Source organism: Epinephelus fuscoguttatus, linkage group LG9, assembly GCF_011397635.1.
Source record: "Epinephelus fuscoguttatus linkage group LG9, E.fuscoguttatus.final_Chr_v1".
NCBI lineage: Eukaryota > Metazoa > Chordata > Actinopteri > Perciformes > Serranidae > Epinephelus > Epinephelus fuscoguttatus.
In genome coordinates, this window is record NC_064760.1 from 39,329,029 (window position 1) to 39,356,657 (window position 27,629).

At 41.4% G+C, this 27,629-nt stretch overlaps 1 protein-coding gene across 1 annotated transcript in view; it reads right to left on the reverse strand.

The window, feature by feature from the left end:
- Nucleotides 1–27,629, reverse strand: part of gfra3 (GDNF family receptor alpha 3) — a 95,635-nt gene that overhangs the window by 26,972 nt on the left and 41,034 nt on the right. Inside the window, exons 2-5 of the mRNA XM_049585645.1 lie at nt 24,972–25,268; nt 16,577–16,648; nt 14,035–14,389; nt 11,001–11,110 (exon numbers count right to left, since the gene is read on the reverse strand). Of these exons, the coding sequence (XP_049441602.1) occupies nt 11,001–11,110; nt 14,035–14,389; nt 16,577–16,648; nt 24,972–25,268 (834 nt within the window). The remainder of the gene's footprint in view (nt 1–11,000; nt 11,111–14,034; nt 14,390–16,576; nt 16,649–24,971; nt 25,269–27,629) is intronic.

Genomic DNA, 27,629 nt, shown 5'->3' on the forward strand with positions numbered 1-27,629 from the left:
TACAGTTCAACATTTTGGGAAATACACTGACTGGCTTTCTTTTCAACGGGCAGATGAGAAAATCAACTCCACCCTGTTGTCTGTGCATCAAATTCAGAGCTGGAGCTGAGGGTCAGTTAGCTTAGCTTAGCATAAACACTAAAGCAGCAGGAGACAGTTAGCTTGGCTCTGTCTGAAGTTCAAAAACAGACCTACCAACAACTTTAAAGCTCACTGATTAACACATTGACCCTATCTGTTTAGTTCATACACAAACAGACATGTTAAAAGGACAATGTGTGGTTTTAGCAGGAGTTGGGTGCATAAAAACGATGTACGTAAAAACCTATTTTCAAAAAACAGCCGGTTTCAGTCTTTTTTTTTTTTTTAATTTTTTTTTTTTTTATTTACATTTTCAATGAATTGAACACAGTAGCCTTAAAGTGATAGGGGGTTTTTGGACATGAAGTTGTGTGAAAGGCTGACCATCTATAGCTCTGATGTGACGGTGTCACTACTCTCAACGAGCCTCCTGCTCTGAGAAATCGCCCATAGCTTACCGGAGAAAAAGTAGTTCTGAAGATGTACGGGGGACACGTAACCAAAAGGTTTTAAGCTACATAAAAGTATGCATGTGTTTTGTTAGACTATTTCAACCATTTTAAAACATCCCTGCATTACGTCAGACCTTGCTATCAATTGGGACTATTTTCTGGCCAGTATCAGTCCGCCGTGCAGGCCCGCAAAACAGCACGGTAACAGAAATCAATAAGACAGTTCATCACCACGCCGTGAAGGTGCGCACGATAGCAACGGCTAACGAAAACTTCATCGGCTGTTTCCAACAGAGAACCAGTAGGCTATTATTAGTGAGGAAAAAGATGTACTAGCCCTATATATACCTACTACTACAGTGCAAACACCGGCTCAGGCTCACGACACACCCTCGTCAGCTGCTGTAGGTAAACAGAGGAATACCAAAATGGTACGAACTTGTGATTTCCCCAGCTGTGGGAATAAAAACATCGCCGGCTCCCAATTCCATCGGTTTCCTGTTACAGATGTAAGCCGTAGGCAACTTTGGCTAACCCACCACCAGAACAAAGCAGAGACTGGTCGTAATCACATATGAATTCACATTTCTATGTGATTGATTACTCATGTCATGGATTTAGCAGTTAGCCTAATATAATAAGCTAAATGCCGATGGTAAAACGAGGCCGCGTATAATGTAGCTACTCTCCACAACACAACAGGCTATTAGTTCAATCAAACATTTTGTTTTACAGACAATCAGTTACAGACATCATTATATAGACTGGTATTAGGTAATATATCTCTCTTTGGGCACAGCAGTGCGGAAATTGCGTTTTCTCTGTCCGTCGGGATCTGTGGGCAGCTGAAGTGAGCCTGACATACACGCAGTTGCTTCACCCTCGCCTGCTTGGTAGCGAGGTTCATCCCAATTGACACAAGCCAAAGTTGCCTACGGGTTACATCTGTAACAGGAAACTGATGGAATTGGGAGCCGGCGATGTTTTTATTCCTGCAGCTGTTCGCACCATTTTGGTATTCCTCTGTTTACCTACAGCAGCTGACGAGGGTGTGTCGTGAGCCTGAGCCGGTGTTTGCACTGTAGTAGTAGGTATATATAGGGCTAGTACATCTTTTTCCTCACTAATAATAGCCTACTGGTTCTCTGTTGGAAACAGCCGATGAAGTTTTCGTTAGCCGTTGCTATCGTGTGCACCTTCATGGCGTGGTGATGAACTGTCTTATTGATTTCTGTTACCGTGCTGTTTTGCGGGCCTGCACGGCGGACTGATACTGGCCAGAAAATAGTCCCAATTGATAGCAAGGTCTGACGTAATGCAGGGATGTTTTAAAATGGTTGAAATAGTCTAACAAAACACATGCATACTTTTATGTAGCTTAAAACCTTTTGGTTACGTGTCCCCCGTACATCTTCAGAACTACTTTTTCTCCGGTAAGCTACGAGCGATTTCTCAGAGCAGGAGGCTCGTTGAGAGTAGTGACACCGTCACATCAGAGCTACAAATGGTCAGCGTTTCACACAACTTCATGTCCAAAAACCTGAACTATCACTTTAATCTAATGTGTTAATCAGTGAGCTTCAGAGGTGCTGGTTGGTGAATTTCTGAAAATTAAGACAGAGCCAGGCTAACTGTTTCCCTATGGTTTCTGTCTCTGTGCTAAGCTAACCACATCCTGTGCTTCCCAACCAACATTTGTGCATGGGGACCATGTACCCAGATAGCCCTAGCATAACCACTTTAGTTAATTCACCCATGTGGGCAGTTGGCATGGGGCCAATATGAAACCTGTGGACAATCCCTTTTAAAGTCCATTTTTCAGCCCATTATTTCCCACATGGGCCCCACATACAAATGTTATTAGAGGCAATGTGGCATTTGCCAAAGCATACCATGGCTTTTTAGATTGAAGAATGCATTTTTCCTACAGGCCAACCTTGTCTCCATGAACACATATCTATGCATACTAATTGGTTTTCCCCATTGTGTTGTATCAGGAAATGTTATTGTTCTTTTTTTTTTTCTAGTGTAGAACACCACAGGCTGCGGTTTGCGATGAGCAATTGCTTGTTTAGTCAACAAAAGCACAGGGGACCTATTCTATATTAAACCAAAACCTTAACCAAACTTCTGAATACTTAAACATAACCATAAAGCAGTTACATATTGTTTTATTTGCTATGAACAAATGTGTTTTCAGTGAATATTCTACTAATACTCAAGTAATACTCATAATCCAGACAGCATTACATTTTCTCAAAATGTTTTTGCTGTTGCAAATTAGATGTATACTTAGACTCAATTTGAGGATACAAGGTTGTTCACGGAACCACTGATGTCATTTCTACAGCAGTGTGTTGCTGCCATGCCAGAAAAACAGACCAGTATCACAGTATAATGTGAAAAGTTTGTTATATTAAAATATTTTTACATTATTATGACACCTCTCATCAGGTTATACAAAAAACTTTTCCTGTTGTAACAATATACTATTTGTCCTCTTTAAATGTGAAACTTTTAATGTTAAAACATAATCACTTATTGTTATGACACAAAACTTTTCCCTTCACAACATGATACCTTTTATTCTTATAACATGAAACGTTTCAAGTTATAATGAGATAAGTTGGTCTTGGGCAGAGGTGGACACCCCGTGAAATGTACTCCGGTGGTATAGTCTGTGTCCATGGAGCCTTCTGTTCCCCTCCAGCTGAGTAATGAGAGATGATGCTACCTCCAGAGGGTCTGACTCATTCTTCCTTCTGTACAGCCCAAGGCATTTCAAAATCCCTCTTAGTTTACCCATACTTATTGCAATATCATTCACCGTGCACAATAACAGCAGAATTTCACCATATCTCAACCCAAGCATGATGTAGAACTAATATAAATGTGTGATAGAGCTATATTCCTACATTTTTCCCTCTCCACCATTGTTTTCTCATTCAAACATAATTTTCACTTATCAACAATATAGGCAAAAATGATCACATTATGGTGTGGAACGTTTCATGTTAAGACAATATAAGTAATCACATTATAACATAAAGGGTTTTGTGTTATAATAATCAGTGATCATAATTTCACATTATAACAAGATAAACAGTATAATGTTATCACAACAAAAGTTTGTGATAAATTTGCATGTCATAATAACGTGAAAATTAGCGATGCACCGATTGTGAAGTTCCTGGCCGATACCTATACCTATGTTTAAAATAACAATTTGGCAGATACCGATGTTGTTGGGGTTGTTGATTTTTTTGTTGTTGTTTGTTTGTTTTTTCATTTTGTTTATGTTATTTATTCCCCCTTTTGTGCTAGGTAAACAAAGAAATCATAAAAAAAAAATAACTGTTTCAAAGCCATTCTGTCCTTCACTACACTTTCTTTGAGCACAAATTCAATCATTCACATATCAACTTTTACTAAAAATGTCTCTAAAATAAAAAAAAACATTTTTCTTAAATAACTGCTTCAAAAGTCTTTTTTACTATGAATAATAAATCATGATTCTATCACTAATGCCTATTTTAAATAGCTGTGAAATCATCAACAAATTGTGCCCTTATTGACTTATTGAAGCTTCTCGCCAAAAACTGCATTTCACGAGATTACATTTGAACACATCATGAGAATATTTTAGTTTACCTTTGCCCAATACTAATTTTTTACCAAAGAGAGCTTGAATGTATCATAATGTAACGCAACCTCCATCAGCTGTTAGTTCCGGCCTCCAGCTGCTAACATCTAAAGTTAACTAGCTCTACTGTTGTTCACAATGTAGCATTATCAGGGAAACAATAGAGTGCGTCCCATGACATATCGATAATGAGTTTACTGCATCATTTCTAGAGCTGTAGTCTCCTGGTCGACTGGTCGATTATTTGATCGATATGATCTCGTCTGACCAAATTGTCATTGGTCGAATAATTGCTGTGACGGCCCCTCCCTTTACTCTGAAGGTGTGTGGGCTTGCTGGTTGCTGGTTGGTCTGCTTTGTCTTTCAGGAGGGACTGTCATCAGCTGATGCGCTGCACCTGGGGCCGGTGAAGCGGTTATATTCTGATACCAGCTGGCTCTCTGGCTCTCTGCCTCGATCCACGCCGTACATGAGGGCACCGCAGTGCGGCCGTGCCTTTTCTGTTGCTTTTGTTTTGGCACGCTTACACACACACACACACACACACACACACACACACGCCTACACTACTGATTACTGACACTGATCCTCACGTATTTCTTAAGTTTATGTTAATAAACGCATTGATTAGTTTGAACCTCGTCTTCCCTCCCGTTTTTTGTTGCAGCCTAAGAGCCGGGTTGTAACAAGTGGGGGCTCGTCCATTGTTAGTTTTCGTACCGCAGGTGAGTCCTGTGGGCTGACTACCGGGTTTTTTGTTTTTTTTTGTGAATGAAGTCCGTGTTGTGGGTAGCGTGACGACAGTGCACAGCTGTTGCTGGTTTGGCTTGTGTGAATGGACGCTCAGCTGATTGCTCGGGAGTAGACGAGGGTAAGTGTTGTTTACATTTTGCCTAGTCGCTGCTTGGGGCGCGAGGTTAAGTGTATGCCTGTTTTGTTTTTGTTTATTTGTTTAGTTGAGGCAGCGAGTCCGGCAGCCAGCCGCGGCCATCGTAAGTTGCCGTTGTTTCTGTCCCTGCTAGGCTTAAGTGCGGACTCCCTTTGGTGTTCGTAATGGGGGGGTTGTAGTGTGGTGTGAACGTGGCTGGAGCTATATGCTCGGGAGCACGGCCAAGGCTGCAGGCGGGGTCGCCGATTGCTGGTTGCCTCGCCGAGCTTACGGTAAATGGTGCATAAATACTCGCCGTAACTAGCACCTGAAGACTAGGGGGGAGCTTAGCTAGTTTCGTTAGGCAGTTAGAGGGACGGTACTGCGGTGACGCTCAGGCTGTGTGGCTGTGTCGGCTTGCAAGCCTTGTGTTTTTTTACGGCCAGGTAAGCAGTGGATTGCGTGAAGGGGAGTAATGGTGAGTGTGGAGGAGTTTTTGGCCGCGCCGTCCGAGCTGGTGCTAGATTGTTTTTCACGTGAGCAATTGGTACGTGTTGCAGAGCATTTTGACCTGGATGTGGGTGATAAGAGGAAGAAAGAAGACATGAAGAATATTATTAAAGTTAATTTGTCCGACAGAGGTGTTTTTGGACATAAAGCACAGGCTGATGGTCAGGGGCTGAATAGTGTGGAAGTGTCTGGCTTTGGTGATACTGTTTTGACTTTTGAGCAGAGAAGAGAGTTATTGCATATGCAGCTGCAGTTAGAGGAACGCAGGTTGAATATGCAGCAGCAGCTGGAGCTAAACAGGCTGGAGTTGGAGGAACACCGGTTGACGTTACAGGCTGAAGGGGCCGCTCGTGCCTCTAATGCCACTGGTAGTTCCGGGTTGGCATTTGATGTTGCCGCCAATCTACGATTAGTCCCTCAGTTTAATGAGCGGGACCCCGATACATTTTTCTCTTTGTTCGAGCGTGTAGCTGAGGCTAGGGGTAGTGATGGTGTGATGAAGCCCCGTGAACGTATCGAATCTTTCCGGCCATTGCTTCGCCAAAAGGCCAATCACACGAAGCCCCGTTTAACAGCTCATTTGGGAGTACTGACATCTGCTGGTCATTTGATGTACAGCAGTCCTACTGTGATATTACATGTGGGCAACATCTCAGTGGATCTGTACACAAAATGATACAAGTATTATGTCAGAATGCCCATAGGAGGTATTGTAAAGTAAGACGAAATTTTATAGATAGATAGATAGATAGATAGATAGATATAGTGTGTGTGTATGTATATACACACACACATATATTTGTTATGTTGTTTTGTTTTTTCAGCAGATGTATGTTAGATTTTATCTTCCTTCGCTTTTTGGGTGGCTCCATTTTCGTAGATATATTCTCTATATTGTCAGTTTCGTCAGTCTCTCACTCAATCCTCTGCACCTCCGAACGCTTCCTGTATTTCCCGCACCTTTTTAAACTCGAATGCTCGAATCACACAACGAGGCAGTCACGTGACCGAAGACAAACGGGGCCTCGTTTGTCTTCGGTCACGTGATATTCTGAAAAACGATACAGGCTTCGACACAGGCTTCATTTGGACACGCCCCCTTTGCTCGACACAGGCCTCGGTACTTCTGCATCAGACGTAACATCACTAGCTAGGGGTTGGGCTGACCCTGATCAGACTCTACTATTGCAATGTGTGTTAACAGGTAAGGCTCAGGAAGCTTATTCAGCTCTGTCAGTGGCAGAAAGCAGGGTTTATGCGTCAGTTAAAGGGGCCGTATTAAAAATCTATGAATTAGTTCCTGAGGCCTACCGCCAGAAATTCAGATCCTGGGAGAAGTCTGGCAAGCAGAGCCATGTTGAGTTCGCCAGGGACCTGGTTACCTTTTTTGGTCGGTGGCGTACTGCTGCAGGGGTTGACACTTTTGATGCCTTGTGTGATATGGTTGTTTTGGAGCAATTTAAAAATTCTATCCCCAGTCACATTGCAGTTTATATTAGTGAGCACAAAGTGAAGACTGCAGCTGCAGCCGCCTCATTGGCTGACGAATATGTGCTGACCCATAGAAGGGACTTCCGGATCTCTGAGAGTGCTGGTACGTATCATGCCCCAGCAAAGTGGGAGGAGAAACGTCACTCACGCCATGGTAGGTCTGAACTCACAACACGGGGGCAGGCTCAGCCTGTGTTTTCAAACGTGTGTAACTTTTGTAATGGAAAGGGACACTGGAAGGCTGAATGTCCCAAAGCTAATGCTCGATGGGAAAATAGCGGGGGACAGGGTAATTCTGGGGTTATGCTGTGTATTTAGATGACGTGGTCATCTTCAGTGATACATGGCAGGAGCATCTGGCCCGTATTGAAAGCCTTTTCGTGCGTTTGAGTGATGCCAAGTTAACTGTGAACCTAGCAAAGTGTGAGTTTGCGCAGGCTACAGTTGTCTATCTTGGTAAGGTTGTGGGGCAGGGGAAGGTGTGCGCTGTCCAGGCCAAGGTGAGTGCAGTGGCTACGTACCCAGTTCCCACCACAAAGAAGGAACTACCGCAGTTTTTGTAGGAACTTCTCTACTGTGGTAGCCCCTCTGACTGACCTGTTGAAAGGGAACACTTGTTTTGTTTGGTCATCTTTGTGTCAGAAAGCTTTCGAGAATGCAAAATCTATGCTGTGCTCATCTCCTGTCCTTGCAGCTCCTCAGTTGGATCATCCCTTTAAGATGTATGTGGATGCGAGTGACGTGGGGGCAGGAGCGGTGTTGCTGCAGGCGGACTCTACTGGGGTAGATCGGCCCATGAGTTTTTACTCCAAGAAGTTCAATTCTTTTCAGTTGAACTACTCAGTGATTGAAAAAGAGACCCTTGCACTGATTTGGGCATTGCAGCATTTTGATGTGTATGTAGGCTCAAGCGTTCCTCTGGTCGTGTACACTGACCACAATCCTTTAACTTTTTTGCATTCCGTCCATTGTCCAAATCACCGACTGATGCGATGGATGCTGGGGTGACGGCCCCTCCCTTTACTCTGGAGGTGTGTGGGCTTGCTGGTTGCTGGTTGGTCTGCTTTGTCTTTCAGGAGGGACTGTCATCAGCTGATGCGCTGCACCTGGGGCCGGTGAAGCGGTTATATTCTGATACCAGCTGGCTCTCTGGCTCTCTGCCTCGATCCACGCCGTACATGAGGGCACCGCAGTGCGGCCGTGCCTTTTCTGTTGCTTTTGTTTTGGTACGCTTACACACACACACACACACACACGCATCCACACACGCCTACACTACTGATTACTGACACTGATCCTCACGTATTTCTTAAGTTTATGTTAATAAACGCATTGATTAGTTTGAACCTTGTCTTCCCTCCCGTTTTTTGTTGCAGCCTAAGAGCCGGGTTGTAACATTGCTGTGTTACTTTCATAAGGAGAAAAGTGCTACATCAATAGCTTTCCAGGATTAATCCATTATTTCCTGCGGTGGGGGGACAGACTAAGTTACCTGTGAAAATGGGGGTGTTTTCAAATCATCTCCTTTGTTTACACAACATTGAACTCACCCACCCTCAGGGTCACTTTGACGCAGACCTCCTGTCAGTTTCTATACAGGCTGACACCTTTTCTCTCAGTGGAAACGAAACTTGCATTTACTTGTATTTGACAGATGAGAAACAATAAATTGTGAAGACAGTAAAGCCTCCACTAAAACAGCATTTTAAGTCTTATGTGTGATTTATCCTTCAGAGATTTATACTACGAGATTTATCCAGGTTTCATATGAGCAGAGTAAATCTCCGCTCGTTGCTAGGCTAATTTATACAATGTCGTATGCCATAGGCTTGTGCTAATAACGTTAGCATGTTTAGAAAACGTGTTTAGTGTGACAGTTGTTTTGTCGGTGAACCTTGTGAGCTGCAATGGAGTCAAATTGAGTGCCCTTTCATTTGTTAAATGTTGCTGTTGTCCCTGGCTTTATATGAGACAAGGGAAAGATCGCTTGCTGCTAGGCTAATTTATACAATGTAAAATGACATAGGCTGGTGCTAATAATGTTAGCATGTTGTATTTGCTTGGAAAATGTGTTTAATATAAGACAGTTGTTTTGTCGGTGAATCTTGTGAGTTGTAATGGAGCCAAATTATGTGCCGTTACCTTTGTTAGATGTTGCTGTTGTCCCTGGTTTTATATGAGAAGAGGAAAAGATCGCTAGTTGCTAGGCTAATTTATACAATGTAAAATGCCATAGACTTGTGCTAATAACGTTAGCATGTTGTATTGGTGGGGAAAATGTGTCCATATAAAGACAAGTGTTTGTCTGTCAGTTCTGCGATTTATAGTGAAGCCAATTTGTATACTTGTGTTTGAAATTGTGTCTATTAAGCCATATTTAATGTGTGTTTTGAATCAACTAAACTTTACAGCACTTAACAGTCCTCTACCTACGACTAGTGTTTTGGAGGTGTAACTGCAGAGTGACACAAACACACCACCGCAGAAGTAAAAATAACGTGCAGATTTTTTTTCCCCACAACTAATCGATTAGTTGAAGATTATGTGCGACTTTAGTCGACCAAGATTTTCTTTGGTTGACTACAGCCCTAATCCTTTCATCTGAATGGTGTCCTGGGGAGGATCTCCATCCTTCCCAAACACATTTTCTATTGTCCCTGGGACAACAAGATGGTGTTAGTCTCGAGCCCTGCTTTTTATTCGGCACAAAATTGATGTGACACAACGGTAAAACATCGGCCACTGCCATTAGTGAATGTCATCTCATTTGTAGATAGGCAAATCGCAGTCAACAAGGAGAATACTGCCAGATACCGATGTGCAGCTGCTAAATCGGTACATCCCTACTTAAAATATCTTGTTATAAAGTGAAAAACATCTTGTTCTTACAATAATCTCAGAGACAACTGGAGCCTGGTTTGGAGTAGTAAACTGTCTTGGAGGACAGAAGCCACGGGCCATCTCATTATTTAAGATACAATATATTTTTCAAGCATATACAGTATGTTTTACACGATTAATCAGCATTCACCTAACAATCAGTGATAGACGTGGGTCGTTGTCTATGCCTTCTGTGGTCAAATGTTAAATGTAAATGTTAACTCCAGTAGAGGGCCAAATGAAACAAAATACAACTAATATGTTTTTTTTTTTATCTTCAGGAAAACAATGCACGGCACTCACGTTTGATTATCTCTGGCAGCTGCCCTTTTGTAAATATGTGGATTATCCAAGTTGTGCCTTTAAGAAAGCTATGAGGCTCATAGAAAAGTCATCCATCATTGTCAGAGTGAGCAGAAAGCCACTCAATGCCTCTCTATCCACATTTCTTGTCAGCTGTCATGCCTCCTCACTTTCTATCTTGCCGCTTCTGCTCCTCCACTTCTGCTCTGTCTGATCACCTCGCTCACACACTTTCTGCCTCCCCCCCATTACTCTCCTGTTCCACTTCTCCTGTATCCTTCTACCCATCCACTCCACTTCAGTCTGTACAGCCACTTTTATTTGGAGATTTGCACATTATTAGCTCTGTTTAAGAGCGTCTTAGGACAATATTATAGATATATAAATTCCCCCATAATCATATAGGCTAGACAAGCTGCCAGGCTTAAGGGAACCCCCAACAATGCTAAAAATAACACCAAATATCCATTTCAGTGTTTGCCCTGTATTCATTCTGCAGCAGAGCACCACTGTGAGTGCATGTTAGTACATGTGAGTCCCTGTGTGTGTGTGTGTGTGTGTGTATCTGAAAGACTAGCACATTGTCTCTGCGTTACACTCATATGGCGGTTTACGCTGATAAAGCTGCACTCACCCAAAACTTCCCCTCCTGGAAGTTATGTTCTGGTGGAGGTGAAATGCAGCCTTTTATTTTATGTAATTCTCATCATACCTCTTTTCTCAACTCCTCCCTCCTCTCCCCCCTTTTCCCTCTCCCCCCTGCATCCCGTACCGATGAGTCCAGCGTAGGCTCGGAGGCACAGGCCTGCTGAGTCTTTCAGACAGCCGCTGGCCGTCAGAGGAGATGGCTGGCAGTTATTAAGGAAATCAGCCAGTCTGGACCTAGCAACAACACAGACAACAACTCAACATCAAACACAAGAAGTGGGCAGGAAATCTGGATGTGTAGGTTGGGGTGTGTTTGCATGCATGTAAATTTGGGTTCAGCAGATTTCAGTGCTTTCAGTCCTACTTGTACATTTAGCCTTTTCTCTGTCTTTTCATATTTACAGTCTTCATGATACCTTTACCTTGGTCCCACTTTTTATCATTTACATAGGACTGTTGGATTTCTATGCATTTTTTGGGCGAATACCAGTTTGCTATTTATGTCATATCCTCAGTATCACTGTTTTTTTTCCCCCACACATTACACTTTGAAGAAGATGGACAGCAATTAAACCATTATGGCACAATAAAATTAATCAGCAATCATCATCTTCATCATCATAAGATCCAGTCACACCATCATTGAATATAGTGACATTTAGGTGAGATTCATTCATTGCAATGCAACCTAAATTAAATTAATTAATTAATTAATAATATATACAGGGGAAAAAATGGTTCAATTTGGATGAACTTTGACTCATGAATTAGCATTGTGAACAGCAAACCATCTTCACAGTGCTGAGCTCTAAAGGACCAGACACACCAAGCCAACATCGAAAAACTAGTGGCAACAAAGGCCGACTGTTGCATTGCCTTATGTGGCCTGTGTCTCAACCAAAAAGTTGCACTTCAACACACCGTAAAAAGACTACAGCCAACAGCCAACTAGCACGTATGTTCTGCACCTGTGAGAGAGGAAACTAATCAGGGGGATCCCTCTTATTGGCTCCACCGCCAATTCCATGTACTGAATCAGCCAAAAAACTACCAACAAGGGAAGAAACACACCGCAAGGGCAACTGGGGCAACTGGGGCAACTGACGCTCACCAACAGCCCAACACTGAGGTACAGACCATCTTCGGCTTGGCGTGTCAGAGGGCCCCAAGGGAATGGGGAGCTGGAGAATCCTAAACAGAGTAAGCTATCATATTAGCTGTCTTGCACCGTCCGATTTCATATACCCCTACTCTGTCAATGAATAAACTTCTCCACAAATAACGATAGAAAATTAACATAGTGATTTATTTATTTAATTACAATTTTGATTGCTAGGTAGCAGTGTTGGGCAGTAGAGTCACTACACTTAGTGATGTTATGAATTTAACAGCATTTCTCAGTAGCATGGTGGTAACGTCACTACTTTCTGAGTCAAATAGCTTTTCAGTCGCAAAGTTAATTAATTGACTGAGTAGTGTGGTAGCATCCACAAAAGTTACACGCTCTTTTTCCCAGGAAAAGCTCTGAAGTGCAGCAGACTTTTTTCTGGGGATGTCTGGATGAAGTAAGGATATTAGAAGTACCGGTTAAGTAATGTGACTGACGGCAGCGTCAGATCGAGGCATATAGACGAGGGAAACACTTCCACATGACATCACATACTAATCCTTCAGATTATTCTGCTTGTTGCCTCCCTATTGGCTTTTCTTGGCAAAACCCACCCTACTCTGCCTCTGATTGGCTATACTGCACTTCTTGATGTGTCTCTCTCATGTCTTCCCCATAGACTGTGTATATTTAGTAGATTTGCAGTGGACACTTGAGAAATAGACACAACAAGGGCCAAGAAAAGAGCTGAGAGACAGAGAGCAGTATTAAGAAGGAGGAGAGGAGACAGAGAGTGACATGCTGATGTCACATGTTGTTTGCAGGACATGTTCATAATGTCCCTAAAAAGAAAAAAAAAGTTTTAATTAAGGTCTGTTATTTTTATTGTTTATATTACTGTCTATTTTCTTCTAGTAAAAAATAGATTTTAGAATTCTGACTCTGAAGTAGTGACAGAGCCGGATAGCCTACTGAAAGAGGCCAAAATAGAGAAATGCATTAAGTAGTAAAAGGAGAGAGAAGGAGAAGGGGCAATAGGCCGACTGATTATGACATGGTATTGGAGGACATGTTCAAATGTCACAAAGTCCTCAAAAAAAAAGAAGAACATTTTAATTTAAGTCTGTAATTTTATAAAAAATGTTTGGCTGACAGTTTTTATTATCACTGAGATAATGCTGGTTTGACATAAAGTAAAAAAGAATAATAAAAGCAGCTACGCAAGTAGCAAGCTACTTCTGCCATTTTCTCGTAGTTTAGCTTGCTAACATTTATCTATGTATATAGCTTCAATGTAGTGAAACTTCATTTTGATGTAGAGTAACTGGTAGCGTGGCTCACTACATTTCCAAGTAGCTTGCCCAACACTGCTAGTTAGCTGCTTTGTAGGATTAGCTGCTGCTATTCAGAACTATTTGCTCTTGTGCATTTGATCTAAAGGTTTACTTACAAAAGCCACTATGTCAGCAAGTTTCCAGTACCACCTTTTCCCAGACACACGGATATATTTTGCTGTGCTACTTGCTGGTTTGACCAGGGACACGTCTGTGGTGACTCTGATCTAAAGCTGAATTTACATGCAGCTGTAGTTATAGACATTCAGTGGCTGGATGATGTTAACAAGATCAAATATCTTAATACGTCTGACTCTGACCCAATAACAGGATATCATTAAAGTGATGTTATTTTGCTGCCAAGTGTTAATTACAAAAAGGCAGCACCTTGGGTGATCAATTAGCCACTGACACCATCAATAAGAAACAATAGCCCACATTCTCTGATTACATAGCACCCAGTAGCACCCAAATACTCCAGATGTGTGTTTTTAACCTCAATACATTATACAGTTCATCAATGGGAGGTTGCAAGGAAGCAGATGGGTTTTGTGACACAGCTATCATTACAAAAAAGATATTCACACACATAAACATAGACTATCAACTTCACAATTAACGTGTAATCAAACTGCCCCATATAACGCCATTTTACAGCCTCCCTACATTTACAAACAGCATCAGCCCCACACATCTGTTTAGGCTTTGTGTCTAACCTGCAGAGGTCATCTCGGCGACAGAAGCTCTGCTGGTGGAGGCAGTTGGGTTGCAGACCCTCCATCTCTTGGTAGGAGCAGGAGGGCACAATAGTTTTCCTCCTCCTTTCACCACACAAGGTGTTAGTGCAGGGGCAGAATAGGACACCCAGGCTGTACTCCTCAGGCACCCGCTCCAGGAAGCGCCGCAGGGCCCGGTGACATTTGTGCTGGTTGCACCGGGTGGTCCCAGGCACCCGTTTGGTACAGGCCAGGACATACTCTGATCGCAGAGAGCCACACTTCTCATACAGGCCGCAGTCCTGCGCTGCCTTCAGGCACTGGTTCTCACCATCCAATTGCATGAAAGATGAGGCTGATGGGGTGAGGAGAAGTTAAATTAGCCAAACACAAAACACCTGGGTGTGCAGAAAGTTGTAAAGAGGGAAATGGAAGTGTCAAGCCTTATATAATAATTGTTAAAAAAAAAGTATCTTGTAGCTATTCAATCTGTGACTTGCAACAAAAGTAGAGGACTTCATACTTTATGTCATGTGTATGCAGTGTTTAAGGAAGAGCAACTGCAAAAGGGAACAGTGGTATGGGTAATCAACCATCAGTTTCAGTAGGAGAGTTATCAAGTTGGACAATGGACTCCCACAGCAGTTAAGGTCCAGAGTTTAAAAAGTATAATTCCGATTGATTAGATTTTTACATTCTGATAATATGGAGGCCAGTGGAAACACTGTGATGTGTTTTTGTGCTAAGAATGACAATAATGGGACTGAGAGTTGTTTCAACTTTGTTTTTCTGAAATACTATAGCCTCTTACTTCATTGAGGATCATCATCCTTCCTCTGTAGAGTTCCTATTCATTTCACTGAACCCAAAGTGATTAAAGGTAATTAACTTACAAACGTAAACAGTAAACTTAAGTAACCCAAACAAAAAATAAAGAAGAATAAACTAAATAATAGTATTAAAACAGCATAATTTGGTGTTTTAATAGAGCTAAATTCATTGGGTTACAGTAAGTATCCCAGAAGAATAGTCTCTTAAGTAAACTGAAGTAGTAATTGCGGTAAATTAAATAAGTCCTAATTCCAGTCCCAGGGGCTTGGCAGAGGTCTCAAGTGGCCTGCTATTTTGGGAACCTCACCAGTAATGAGGCAAGAATGTAGAGCTTACTTTTTCCTGACGGTGGTGAAGGAAAGCTCATGTAGTCTCAATGGAAATGGGTTTATCCTCTTAGATGCATATGCCTATGCATATGTCCAGTAAACTGTGTGGCTCCCCAAAGAAAGAAAGGTCAAATTTTGACCAAATGATCACCATATGGTCAAAGAAACATTGGTTTACAGTGGAGGAGATTGTCAGCTATGAATATCTACAGCAAAATTTGAACAGTCAATCTATGAAGCACTTGTCATAGGGAACTTTGGGAGGGATAGTTGAGTAAATACCGGGTAGTCATAAAATCAATAGGAATGATCCTCTGGACTCTGTCAGTGTCAGTGGTGATCTGTCCTACAGTAGTTTATATTTGCTCTGAACCCAGGTGTTGGGTTTGAATGTCATAGCTGACAACAACCTTGTAGTCAAGTGGTCTACAGTGTTCAAATCCAGCCCAGGGCGTATATTATATTACTGTCCTTAAGAACCTTACAAGTAATCTAATGTTCTCTGGCCCCAAATCTCAAAAACAAGCCAACTAACAACAGCTAATCCACAATTTCCTGACAAAATGAAATCTTGAAAAGTCTGTCGAGCCTTGCTTATCCAACTCCTGCTACCCAGCACCAACAATATGTACAAGGACAAAGTCTGAGGGTGTAAATGGTGGACCTGCCCATTGAAAGTCAAAGATTCAAATCATCAGTCAAAGACCCCTCATTTGACTGAGATTGCTTCAAGTTGAGCAGTTTTTTTTGTTTGTTTGTTTGTTTTTTTGCTAGTTTTGCTTCTAGGGATATTTTGGGCAGACGGCTGCAGACATGATACAGTGGCACAGAGGAGGAGAGACTTTGCACCATAAGGCTCTGACATAACATCATCTTCTCTCTTCTGAGAAGTGGTGAATTTAGAGCTCACAGGAACATCATATGACACAGTCTCTGGCTTTTGTGTGATATTTAGTGTTAGCAAAAAATGTTGTTGCACACTTCTGTGTGTTGTTAGCCCAGTTAGGTTGTTTAGCATACTAACACCCCTGTTCAAACTTTAAAACTTTATAAGGAAAAACACAAATCATGAAATATTCGTATTGAATAACCAAAACTGATTCGACTGACATAATCTAAGTCAGGTACAGCCCTAGTAAATGGATGCTGAGACAGAAATGTCTCAAAAAGAGCAGAGTGTCCTTGGCTTCACTGGCGCACTGGTATGACTCCATGTGTGACAGTGATGGACACTGACTATAACTACCTAATCATAACAAAGACTGCATGAGTGGCTGTGTGTGTGTGTGTGTGTGTGTGTGTGTGTGTGTGTGTGTGTGTGTGTGTGTATGTAGGTGTGTGTAGGTGTGTGTTTGAGTTAGAGGAGTCAGAGTGTGTTTTACCTGCCACTAAGGAAGCCATGCGAGTATCCATTAGTGTGTCATCATAGGGAGATATTTCTAGTTCATCCTCCCCTGGAAAAAAGGAACACATCAGCATTTGGCAAACAGTTGAGTGATCCCTTACAATGTGACCCACAGTGGCTTGGAAGGAACAATTGTAAGACGAACACTGTGGTAAAGAGAGCAAACGCTAAGTGAGAAACACAAATGAAACTCAATGTAACCTCCCTCAAATGCACTGGAAGGAGGTCATCACTGTAATCTGGAATGAGGCTATGAAATGAATTGAAAAGATGAATTAAACAAAAGCATATTTTTCACAGTTGTCCCATTAAAGAAATTGTTTTATTTTGATTATGTTTATTAAGGTCATGTCCACTTTGAGGCTTGTAAATTTAAATATATAGCCAACAATGTGAAAAAAAAGTCCAAACTGCCATCTGCAGGTCATTTTTGAAAAGTTGTTCAGCCAGAATAATTGGAAAACAGCTAAATCTCTGGGGCCTAGGACTGAACCTTGGGGCACACCACAAGAACATTTTTTCTCTTTGAACAGAACCTCCCATTGGTAAAAAAAAAAAAAAAAGGTAGCTGGTTGAAAATCTAAACTAGTCTAAAACTGTGCCAGAGAACCAGAGCCCCAATTAAAACCCTATAACAAATAAAGGCACTGACTGTATTGAAAAACGCAATGGTCTAGAAAAACAAGAACAGATATTTTTCTACCACACAACGCCTCATGATATGATTCACAACTTAGAGCAAGGCTCTTTCTTTGGTTTTTCCAGCACAGAGACCAGTGTTGGGTAAGGGTTACTTTAAAAGTAATCAAAGTACGCTACTGTGTTACTTTTTAAAAAAGTAACCAGTTACTTTACTGCATTACTCCCTGACTAAAGTAACTCAGTTACTTTAAAAGTACTTCCAACGTTACTCCCTGAGAAAAGTAACTCAAGCACTTTTAAAGTACTTTTGAGTATTCTACATTTCCTATTGAGCAATGGACCACAGGGCGCTAAGCCTACATTTTGTTGTCTCCAAAATTAAAGTTATGGACCACTTGCCCTTCACTGAGATCCAGTTCTCCCATCACAGCCATCACTTTGACCAGTAGAAACACAGAACGATCTGCTGCCGTAGACAACTGTATGACAACAAGACCCCAGTGTTTTTAATATTTCCTCTAGGGATGTACTCCACCTATTTAGACTCCACCGTAGACAACGGCAGCATTTCTCCGACCACGTAGCGAGCCACAAGCTCCGTGGCTTCTTTCAGACTGATAGGTTTAACGTTATCTCCGTTATTAGAACCAAACGACAGCCGTTGCTGTTTCAGGGCTGAAGGACCAGTGTTCTAAAAGTAACGGAAGTAAGTGATGTCTTGTTTGAAAATGTACTTAAGTATTTGATTACTCAAACAGCAAACTAACGCATAAGGTTACTCGTTACTGCAAAAACTAATCAAAGTACTCTAACATGTTACTTTTTAACGCGTTATACCCAACTCTGACAGAGACTAGAAAAGAGAGAGAAATAATAAAGATTATTTTGGGATGTAGAATTAGTGCCAGTAAATATTAAATGCAAAGCTAAATCAGGCCCTTAAATACTTTGCTCAAAAACATTAAGGACCTGCACCAAGAAAAAACTTTTCTGTTTTATAAATCAGCATCAGCCTCATTGAAACAGTAACGGCTACTGGCTGTTTTGGCAGTATTTCTGACCTAATGTACTGTAAGTTGTCTTGTCTCTGAAAAAATAAATATCCATACACAGGCAAGTATTTAGCAAGCATTTAACTGGTAAAACGTAAAAGTTTAATGTTTTCCCTTTGAGACTGGAAAGCTTACTCCCATTTTTTTAATTGCACTGTTTTCCTGTAAGATAACAGTGATTCTGGTTGGTTATGTCATCACACAAAGAGCCAAGATAACACTTTATAGGGATATGAGTAAGCAATGACACATAAAAGAGTAAATAAGATTGCCGTGGACAGAAATACAGGAAAGGGATATGACGGTGGTGAAAAATCTTTCAATGATTAGAGGATCATGGGAGTAAACATGAGTCATGTACAGTATGTTTAAATTACCCACAATTATAATGCAGTCATATATGATTGTTAACAGGTGAAACCCAGTAAAACTGGCCCCACCATCATGATGCTCTGTGTCAGTGATTCAGTGATGTATTCTGTTCTATCTCTAAATTAAGTTGTCAGGGTATTTTCTGAGAGTTGACTGCACTGAATTGACATTACTTTATAAAAGCTAATTAAAAGAACAAAGGCCTCTCCTTGCATCCCCTGCAGTGCAGAGGGGTCTCTGAAGTAAAAGCATCCCTTTACACATTCAGACATGTTAGCTTCCTTGCCTGCCTCTGTGAGTCTCCCTTCTTTCTTTGACAAAATATTCTACTATCTATGTAGAATCCTCGATACCCACTGTACAGTTTGGAGTTATAGTTCAGTTCTGGTAGACATCAACATATTTCACTGCTGGTGAAGCTGGATAAAAAGTCAAGGTCTCAACATAGTGATTCATCCTGTGGGGAACAACTGCGCACAATAATAGCACCAAATTGAATAGCAATCCATCCAATATTTGTTGAGATGAAGAGTGAGGGGGTCAGCAAATACATTTGGATTTATCCTCTGGAGACCATGAATGTCTGGACCACAGCCATCACTAATGTACCTAAAAACAGCCCAGCTGGCTCAGACTATCCTGACTGGACTGAGCGCTGACACTGATTGGTCGATATCACCATCATTTCAAAGACAGAGCTGTGTAAGTTTGGGTAAAATTAAGCAAAAATATGAAAAGCATTGCCCAGAGCTGATGTAGATAATTAGACCTTGTTGTGTCCAGCCAGTATTCTGCATGTCAAGTCTAGCAGCTCTGAGATCAGTCACCCTGCAATGCTTCACATCTGATGAGATCCACTCTAGTTGTTCAGGTACGCTATGTAATTAATCTTGGATAACATTTCATGCTCATTATATAAATGGAATTTTAGACATAGTGGACAGCTTTTTCTTAGCACAGTGCTGTGTTTTTGCTGTTAAGTCTGTTTGCTAAGTCAGTGTGGGAGGTAATTATTTAAACACTGCCCAGTGTTAATGTAAAGATCTATAATCACTGCAGTGCAGGATAAGAAGGGACCCTGCATTTTGCACTACACAAGTGACAAGGCTGTCATCCTTCAGTTTGTTTCTCATTAAAAAAAAGTAGTTATACATATTGGGTAAAACACTTACTCCCTTTTTTTTTTCCAAAGATCAATATCAATCTTAAGTCTCTGTTAAGTATGGAGCTGAAGTCAGGACAAGGTTTGCCTAGCTTAGCATAAACACTGGAAAGGATAGGAAACAGCAACCATGTCTCTTTTCAAAGTTTGAAAATAAAACTACCAACACCTCTTAGCTTACTGATAAACATGTTAGATCTCATTTGTTTGATTAAAACTGTACATGGATAAAATAAGCAAATAGAGCCATGGGAGCCAACGGTTTGTTGACTACCATTCTGAAGCTTTGAGTTTGGCCACAAATGCATAAAGAGAATTTGATACTGTTTTCAAAATATTACCAGACCAAATAGATCAGTGAAACTAATCTTTTTGCAGGGGTTCTGAGGCTCAAGAAAATATATCCTCTGATTTACAAATGTCTCTTTTGCCATGTAAGTCTAAGCAAAGAAGGCTTTTTGGGCCACATGGCACCATGTGATGGATGTAATTTCTTTATGTGGCCACTACAAAAACTGGCTTCAAATTGCTCTTCCTGGGGGCCTGATTTTAGCATTTTGGCCTTCACCTTCTTGTTTTTTTGGAGCCAGAAGTGACCATATTTGGGCAAGAGGGTTGAGCTGTATAGGAATGAGGGGTGGATTTGACTAAGAATACAAGGACACCCCTGTGATAGCGACCTGTCAATCAGAAGGTAGCCATGCCCTATGGCATAGCCTGCTTCATAATCTATTTTACTCTAAATGGGACCATAATGTACAAAATGAACATTCTGCTGTCTTAAAGAAGACTTGAAACTAGCAATCATGATCATGAACTCATTAGGAAAATGTTAATTGAGTTAATAAATGAAGTGAGAATTGGACCATTTTCTCTTTGGAATTCTTTTTGTGTGACCCCTGCTAGCCATTGGAAACAATGCAGGTTTAAGGCACTGGTTTCATTCTCAGACACAGAGATAAGGTCTTAATTAAAACAGACAGACACGAACAAAAATACAGAGTTGTAAATGCAATTTATTTTTCTAGAGGGAGTTACATGAGGGAACTATTTTTGCAGAGCGCGGCTAATAACCCCCCAGGCTTCAGCTCTACTTAAAACACATATGTAAGCGTGTTATCAATCTTCTCATCTCTTTTTCCATTCTCCACTTTCAATATAATTTTTGTTTATCTTCATGCACCACAACATCAAAAAACAACCTGTGTCACTCAAACTACAGTCCTTTTGTCATTTAAAACTCATCAACATGGCCAAAATGAGGATACGGAGAGGAAGATAGGTGGGCAAGCCCAAAGTCACCATGTCATCATGTTACTGAAGACAGCTTTTGTCCAGTGGTGAAACCCATTAGCAGAGCCTTGATTGACTAGTGGACGTTTGTTGCTGCAAATTATTTGAACACACTCAAAAGTTCAAACTCAATCAAGAATGTAATGGCATGTAAAGTGTTTATGTATGTAAATCCTATTCTGGGCTATATATTTATGGTAATGACATGCTAGAGCAGCCTAGCAGCGTTAGGAACTGAAGAGTGTGTAATTACACTAATGCTCCGCTGACTAATAGGCCACAGGGGAGGAGGAGTCCACTGGCTAGTGTTAGCTCACTTACTGATGCACACATCACACCAGCACTCCGGATATGCTTCTCTCACTGTGTGTGTGTGTGTGTGTGTGTGTGTGTGTGTGTGTGTGTGCGTACGTGCGTGTGTGTGAGAGAGAGAGTGTGTGTCTGTCTGTCTGTCTGTCTGTGTTTTCAGAGTGAAGTCTTTTTGTCTGGACCTCACTTTTACGTGAAACTGGTTTGGGATGATGACACATTTTAGGGTTAAAGTAGAACTAAACCTGGTCTGCATGAAAGTGGTTAGATGAGAGTTGTGGAATAAATGCACATTAGTGTTTCGAAAGTAAATGTGAATATGTTTTTAGAGCGAGGCATCACACTACAGTGCCCATTCTGTGCTGCTATAGTCATGATCACAGATTGGTTTTCTAATCTACTCCAGGATGTGTCTCTATTTGTCTATACTGTATGTGTAAATTGCAACAAACACTGGTGGGGTCTAATACTCAGTGCACCTGTGCATAGTGTTTTCCACATAATCTGCATGAGGCGCATGCTACAGCTGACTCATTTCAAATGATGCGACACAAACGTTAAGGCCCAATCTCATCTCTTACTGTTACCCCTACCTCTCATTTTTGACTGCCCCTTTGCACCTTAAAACAGAGTTACAAAGTGTAGTAGCTGAAATCTTTCCCTTTGAAATGGGACAACCTTCACGACCCTGACATATCATCAGTAGTTGTCAATGGAGTTTACTTAAGATGCCACCATGGCAATAATGGTATAATCACAATGACAGTCATTATCTGCCGGAGATAAAAAGCATGGAAACTCACGATTAATTCACAGCTTCAGTTGGACGCTATCAATTGATCAAACAAGTCATGAATTAGCCATCATTAGCCCCGTTTACACTGCCTCTTCAGAAGGAATTTTACGCCATTATGCTGCCACACCTCACTCTGTATAAAAGGTACAATCACGTGATAGCTGGACAAAGTGCTAGGGTCGGAAGCAGTGCATGCCAAACAATGTCTGTATAAACAGGACATGGGGTACACTAGTGTGATGTTTTGAAAATGTGTTATGCACACACCACAGAAGATTTAAAAAAAATAGCAGTTAGCAGCTAACACGAAGAAGAAGAAGAACAGCCGCTATATATGTCTGCAAATTGGGAAAATAATGACGTCTGGGAGCTCCTTGCCCTCAAAGGTCAAGATAAGCTGCCATATAACAGGGACGGTATATGGTTGTTATTGACCTGTTATGCCATTGTTATTGTTTATAAAGTGCTGCTGATGCATGTTATATGTCACACTAGAGGCTGACACTGTTGTGTTAAATGTCTTGCATTGCTTCTTTTGATTCCGCAATGCTAGGATGCAGTCTAAAATCACACACTGGAGCGGCGTGATGCTGCCGTTGTTTGGTTCTGTGCAAAACTTCAAAGGTGGCACAAAGAAGGGACTTCATAGCAACCATATGGCACAATTTCTGTGTAAAAAGGGCTTTTAGCAACTAGTACCCTGACAGTCTACACTGATATTAGAGAAGCAGTAACAAGTACAGTGACTTTGCTGCTGGGCTTTAGTAAAGTTTTGGGTGGGAAGGGGGGAATGCAACATGGAAATCTGTCAAAATGCCAAACTGTCATTCACAAATCAGCAATAACAATATAACATTAGCTAGCTTGCTAGTTAGCTACAAAGACATCAGCATACCAGCACTTTTTTCTGTTATGCCTGTTACAAAGAAAAGTACCATTTAAACAACATTAAACTAAGAGAATACAATGGTTGTCGTCATTTTGATATCTTTTTTTTAACCAAGAAAATACATTTGTGGGTTTGTTTTGCTGCTTGTGCAACCATCCTGCCGATGATTTCCAATAACTCTGGGTTTGGAGTGTGCCTCTAAAAATCCCTGTTTGGAGGGCCATCTAGCCCTAACACATCGGCCTATTCCTCTATCCCCACAAATAGTGGGACACCCTACCCCTAGACATGGACATACAAAACATAGGGTTACGGGCAGAATAGTAGGAGCAAGGAATGTATTGGGATTGAGCTTGAAAATCATTTAAAGACAGTTTTGAAGGACAAGGCTGAGTTTCTTATTGTCAACAAATCTGATGAAAATAGCAAAACCAAGTATATACTAAATTGATCCAACTAACAAATACTGTCAGTGTTTCCAAAGAGTTCAGTGGAGCTCAACTGTTGTAAACAATCACATAAATAAGCTACACTTTGTATGTTTCTTCATTACCATGAACACACACACTGCAAATTAATTTGCCTCAAGTCCACATACACCGTCCTGCTGCCACAAATACTCACTAAAGCACCAAATGTGGATTAATCTGCTGCTGAAAATAGTCCCATATGGTTTGGGGCTGAGAGCCACAAACAGAGCAGGGAAGTCAGAAAGGACTGAGAGTAACAAATTGTTGATTTGGGTATTTTATATGGGATTTTTGACAAGTAGAAAAAGAAAAGAATATGCCCAGCTTTATTCATTAAAGAAACCCAATATATATGTAACTTAAGATGAACAGCAGCCACTGTGGCCATGGGCTGGGCAATTACAGGATGCATGAAGAAAAAATAGGGAGTGCCACACTGGGTCAATAAACTAGATGGTGGTGATAGTAAAAAATCAGGTGCTCTTCCCGGATAGGGCAAGTAGTCAAATAGGAATAAAAACAGTGACTGTCCATCTTACTTAATATATAAGTCCATAGTATAGGTTGGCAGTCTGACAAGCATCCAGGGCATTGTGATAAGTGAAAATCCTTTAATAATACATGGATCACCAACAGGTTTCGACTAAACAGTCTTCGACTTGCCCTTTCAGATGCACTAATACTGCTGTTTGCTTTTTTTTTTTTCATCATGCACTTTTGACATAGTATGGTCTTAAAAAGTTGTATGGCTAACTCATTAGCATACAGTTAATTATTTCCCCACTCAGCAGACACATAGCAACATTAGCATTCATTTGAAGTTGTGTTTGTGTCCACCTGATGAATGTAAGTCTAATATTCACTCTTCTTTTAGCTCTGTTTTTGGGCTCCACCAACTCCTGAGAAAAATTTATGTTCCCCAGCTAGTCTCTAACTTTGTGTACCTGCTGTTTGAAGCTGAGCAGGTTATGTACAGAGGGGTTATCAGAGCTTGTTTGCTATAGGCATATGCTTGGGACACTGAACCAACAAAAGTTGCACACTGTTAAACCAAACTGACTGAGCTGAGGGGAACTACAGAGTTTGATAATAAATCTCAGTGACTTCATCACTAGAAGCAACCCCTTTCACAGTCCACACAGTCATTTGAGCCTTTGGTTATAGAAATATTGTTCAGTGCATCTTAAAACCCTGTCATAAGCTGGCTGCTTGTTCAGAGTGAGCCTCACCTTGTATCAAATCAATACTGGGATTGGCTTTAGCCACCCATGACCTTGAACTGAATGAGCTGGTAGAGATAATGAATGGATAGAGACTCAGCGTTAGACATGCCCCCACATACAGACCTGCATGCATATTGCCCACAATAAGCAGAGGCCTTACTGACCTGGCAGCAGACGAACACTCCAATATATGCGCAGGCACTGCTCCTCCTTGCGGAAGCCACGCTGGCACTTGCAGGCCAAGAGAGTGGGGTGTTTAGCCAGCAGAGCGTCCTGTCTCTCCAGACACTCGGCTGCTGCCTGCTCCCCCAGTGGGGTCACTGCTGCGTCAGCCGCACACAGCTCTAAGCCCCGGTACAACGCCTCGCACCGGGGGTCGGCGGAGCACACTCGAAGAGCTTCAACACAGTCAGTGGGGGAGGGAGGGAAGGGGAAGACGGGTGCTGAGTATGGCAACACACCTAAGAGGAGACAAAGAAGATGGGGAGAGACATGTTAAAAGAGTAAGAGGGGAGGCAACCATGTGTCAAGGCCTGGTAGAAGCTTGGAGATAGTAACTATATTCACAGGGCGAGGTCATAAACTGCTATAGCTGGCGAGCTAAGTTCTAACTTGCTTTGTTGGCTAGGCTAGCTCTAGTCAGTCATGATATCTCTAGAAAATTACAGAAGTTTTCCCTCTTTTTCCACTTAGCCTTGCTTCCAATTTTTCCCAATGGCCACTTACTGTATAGCAATGAAAAATCCCCTGCTGCCCAAAAAGCATTTTTCTCACAGACCACCATTGTAAAGGAGATGTCAGGAGATGCTATTTAAATCTGACTTCATCACAGCGTAAAGTCTGTGAGCCGAGCTGGAACTCGTGGGCGGGGCCAGTGGGAGAAATATTACTGCATATAGTCAGTGGCCCGCATACTCTGAAAGTAAACCTGGGAGCGAGAAACTTTTTTAAGCGTATGTGCCAGCAATGTCATGTCTGTCATTGAACAAATACTGCAGCTCCTCAAGACCTCAGTAAAATACGCATGCCTGGCTCCCCAACTACAGCATGAAGTGAACAGGCTATCCCCAAAGTGAACATCAATTTAGGCCCTGGAGGCAAAACAAGGTCTCCACCACGATCTGGAAGCTGAAGCAAAAACTGCTAACATATTTAATATTTCCTGTTGCATCCATATCACATAGCCCGTTTATTTCTGTTAAAACAGGCGGCTGCGCAAATTGCATGCAGTAATCAGTAACCAGGAAACTAGTTATGTATGCGGGGATATGAATAACCAGATGTCTTTGTATTCTGTGTAAACATGATATCCTGGATATGATCAAAACCAGGCTTATTCTCATAACCAGGATATTCATGTCCATGTTAACACCCCAAAATACAAAGGTGTGTTCATACAGAGCGTGAAGCAAATATTAGATTGAGCGCAATTCCATATAAAATATATTTATTGGCCAAGTATGTGTGCACATACAAGGAATCTGACTCTGACTCTGGTCTCTTTTTGCTGAATGAAAGTCAGGGGAAAGTTGAGCTTTATGAATCTACTTCATAAACATACAGACGGGAGGACATGGAGACAGACTGGAGAAAAATAAATGAAAGTACTGGAGTTTCTAGCTACAGCTAATGTCTGCATTGGCTGTTTGGAGCAAATAAACACAGACTGCAATAGCGTTTTTTAATTTCACTGGAAGATTTCATTTTTGGTTGTTATTTTTCTCACAGTTCTGGTTGCATTGGATTAAGGAGAGGATTTATCTCAACACCCCTGATTTTCTGATAACCTAGGTGCATTATTTTATTTGTGTTAAACAGCAAATGGGTTTCATGGTGTTGTAGCTGAGAACATTGCTGAGAACATTAACAGTAACACAAGCTGAACACTGTGGCAGTGGGCTTTGTGGTGATTTGAGTGGATTAGAAAAAAACAATTTCTGATGACTTTATGGAGATGAAAAATGTGTTGATTGTAGTTTTCAGCAGAAAGGTTTTATTTGAACTAGTTATATTAACCCTGGGAACAGCTCTGCTCTGTGGCTTTTCAGTGTAATGGCTGCAGTCAGTCCTTCTATGTCCCTCAATGACAGTTGTTTGTTGGATTCTGATTGTTTGAGTTATGAGATTGACATGTTAGAATTTACCGCTATGTCACATCCAGGCAGTGGTCTGTGGTTGGTCCTTTGGAACATCAGTAAAAATATCTTATAGTCAGTGTAGGTACTCTATGTTCACACTAACTTTTTACAACCAAGAAGATTAAACATGGACTGACAGGTATTTCATTCATTGGGCAGTTTTGGTGATGTCATCTTGCATCATCAGTTCTACATGGACCCCCGGGTAGAAATCAAATTATGGTGACCCACAGCAGGTTATGCTGTACCTCACTACACCTTATGTTTTATTCATTGTTCTGATGTCTTGACGAACTCAGGAAGAAAAATTTGACTGTGAGCATTATTAGCTCCTCTAACTCAGTGCAGTTGCTCATTCAGCATTTCTTTCATTGGTCTTTTTTGAAACAAGACTAGGATAAAACTATATGACCATGTATGGGGGCTTTTAATTTGATCTAGGAAGTGGTGGCATTCACTCAGTCATAGTCTTTACCCTGCTGTTGTGGTCCAGCCCAGGCCCCCAGGAAGTTTGCTGGGGTTTGAGGCCAATTTTCATAGGGGGCAAACAGTAGTGTTTCAATTTATGGGGTCTGTCACATGATGGATGGGCCCACAAGTTTTTTTCCCCATTGACCTACACTAGGAAAGACATAGCCTACATATCAGTGGAAAAAAAATTGATGAAAAAATGACGACCACAAA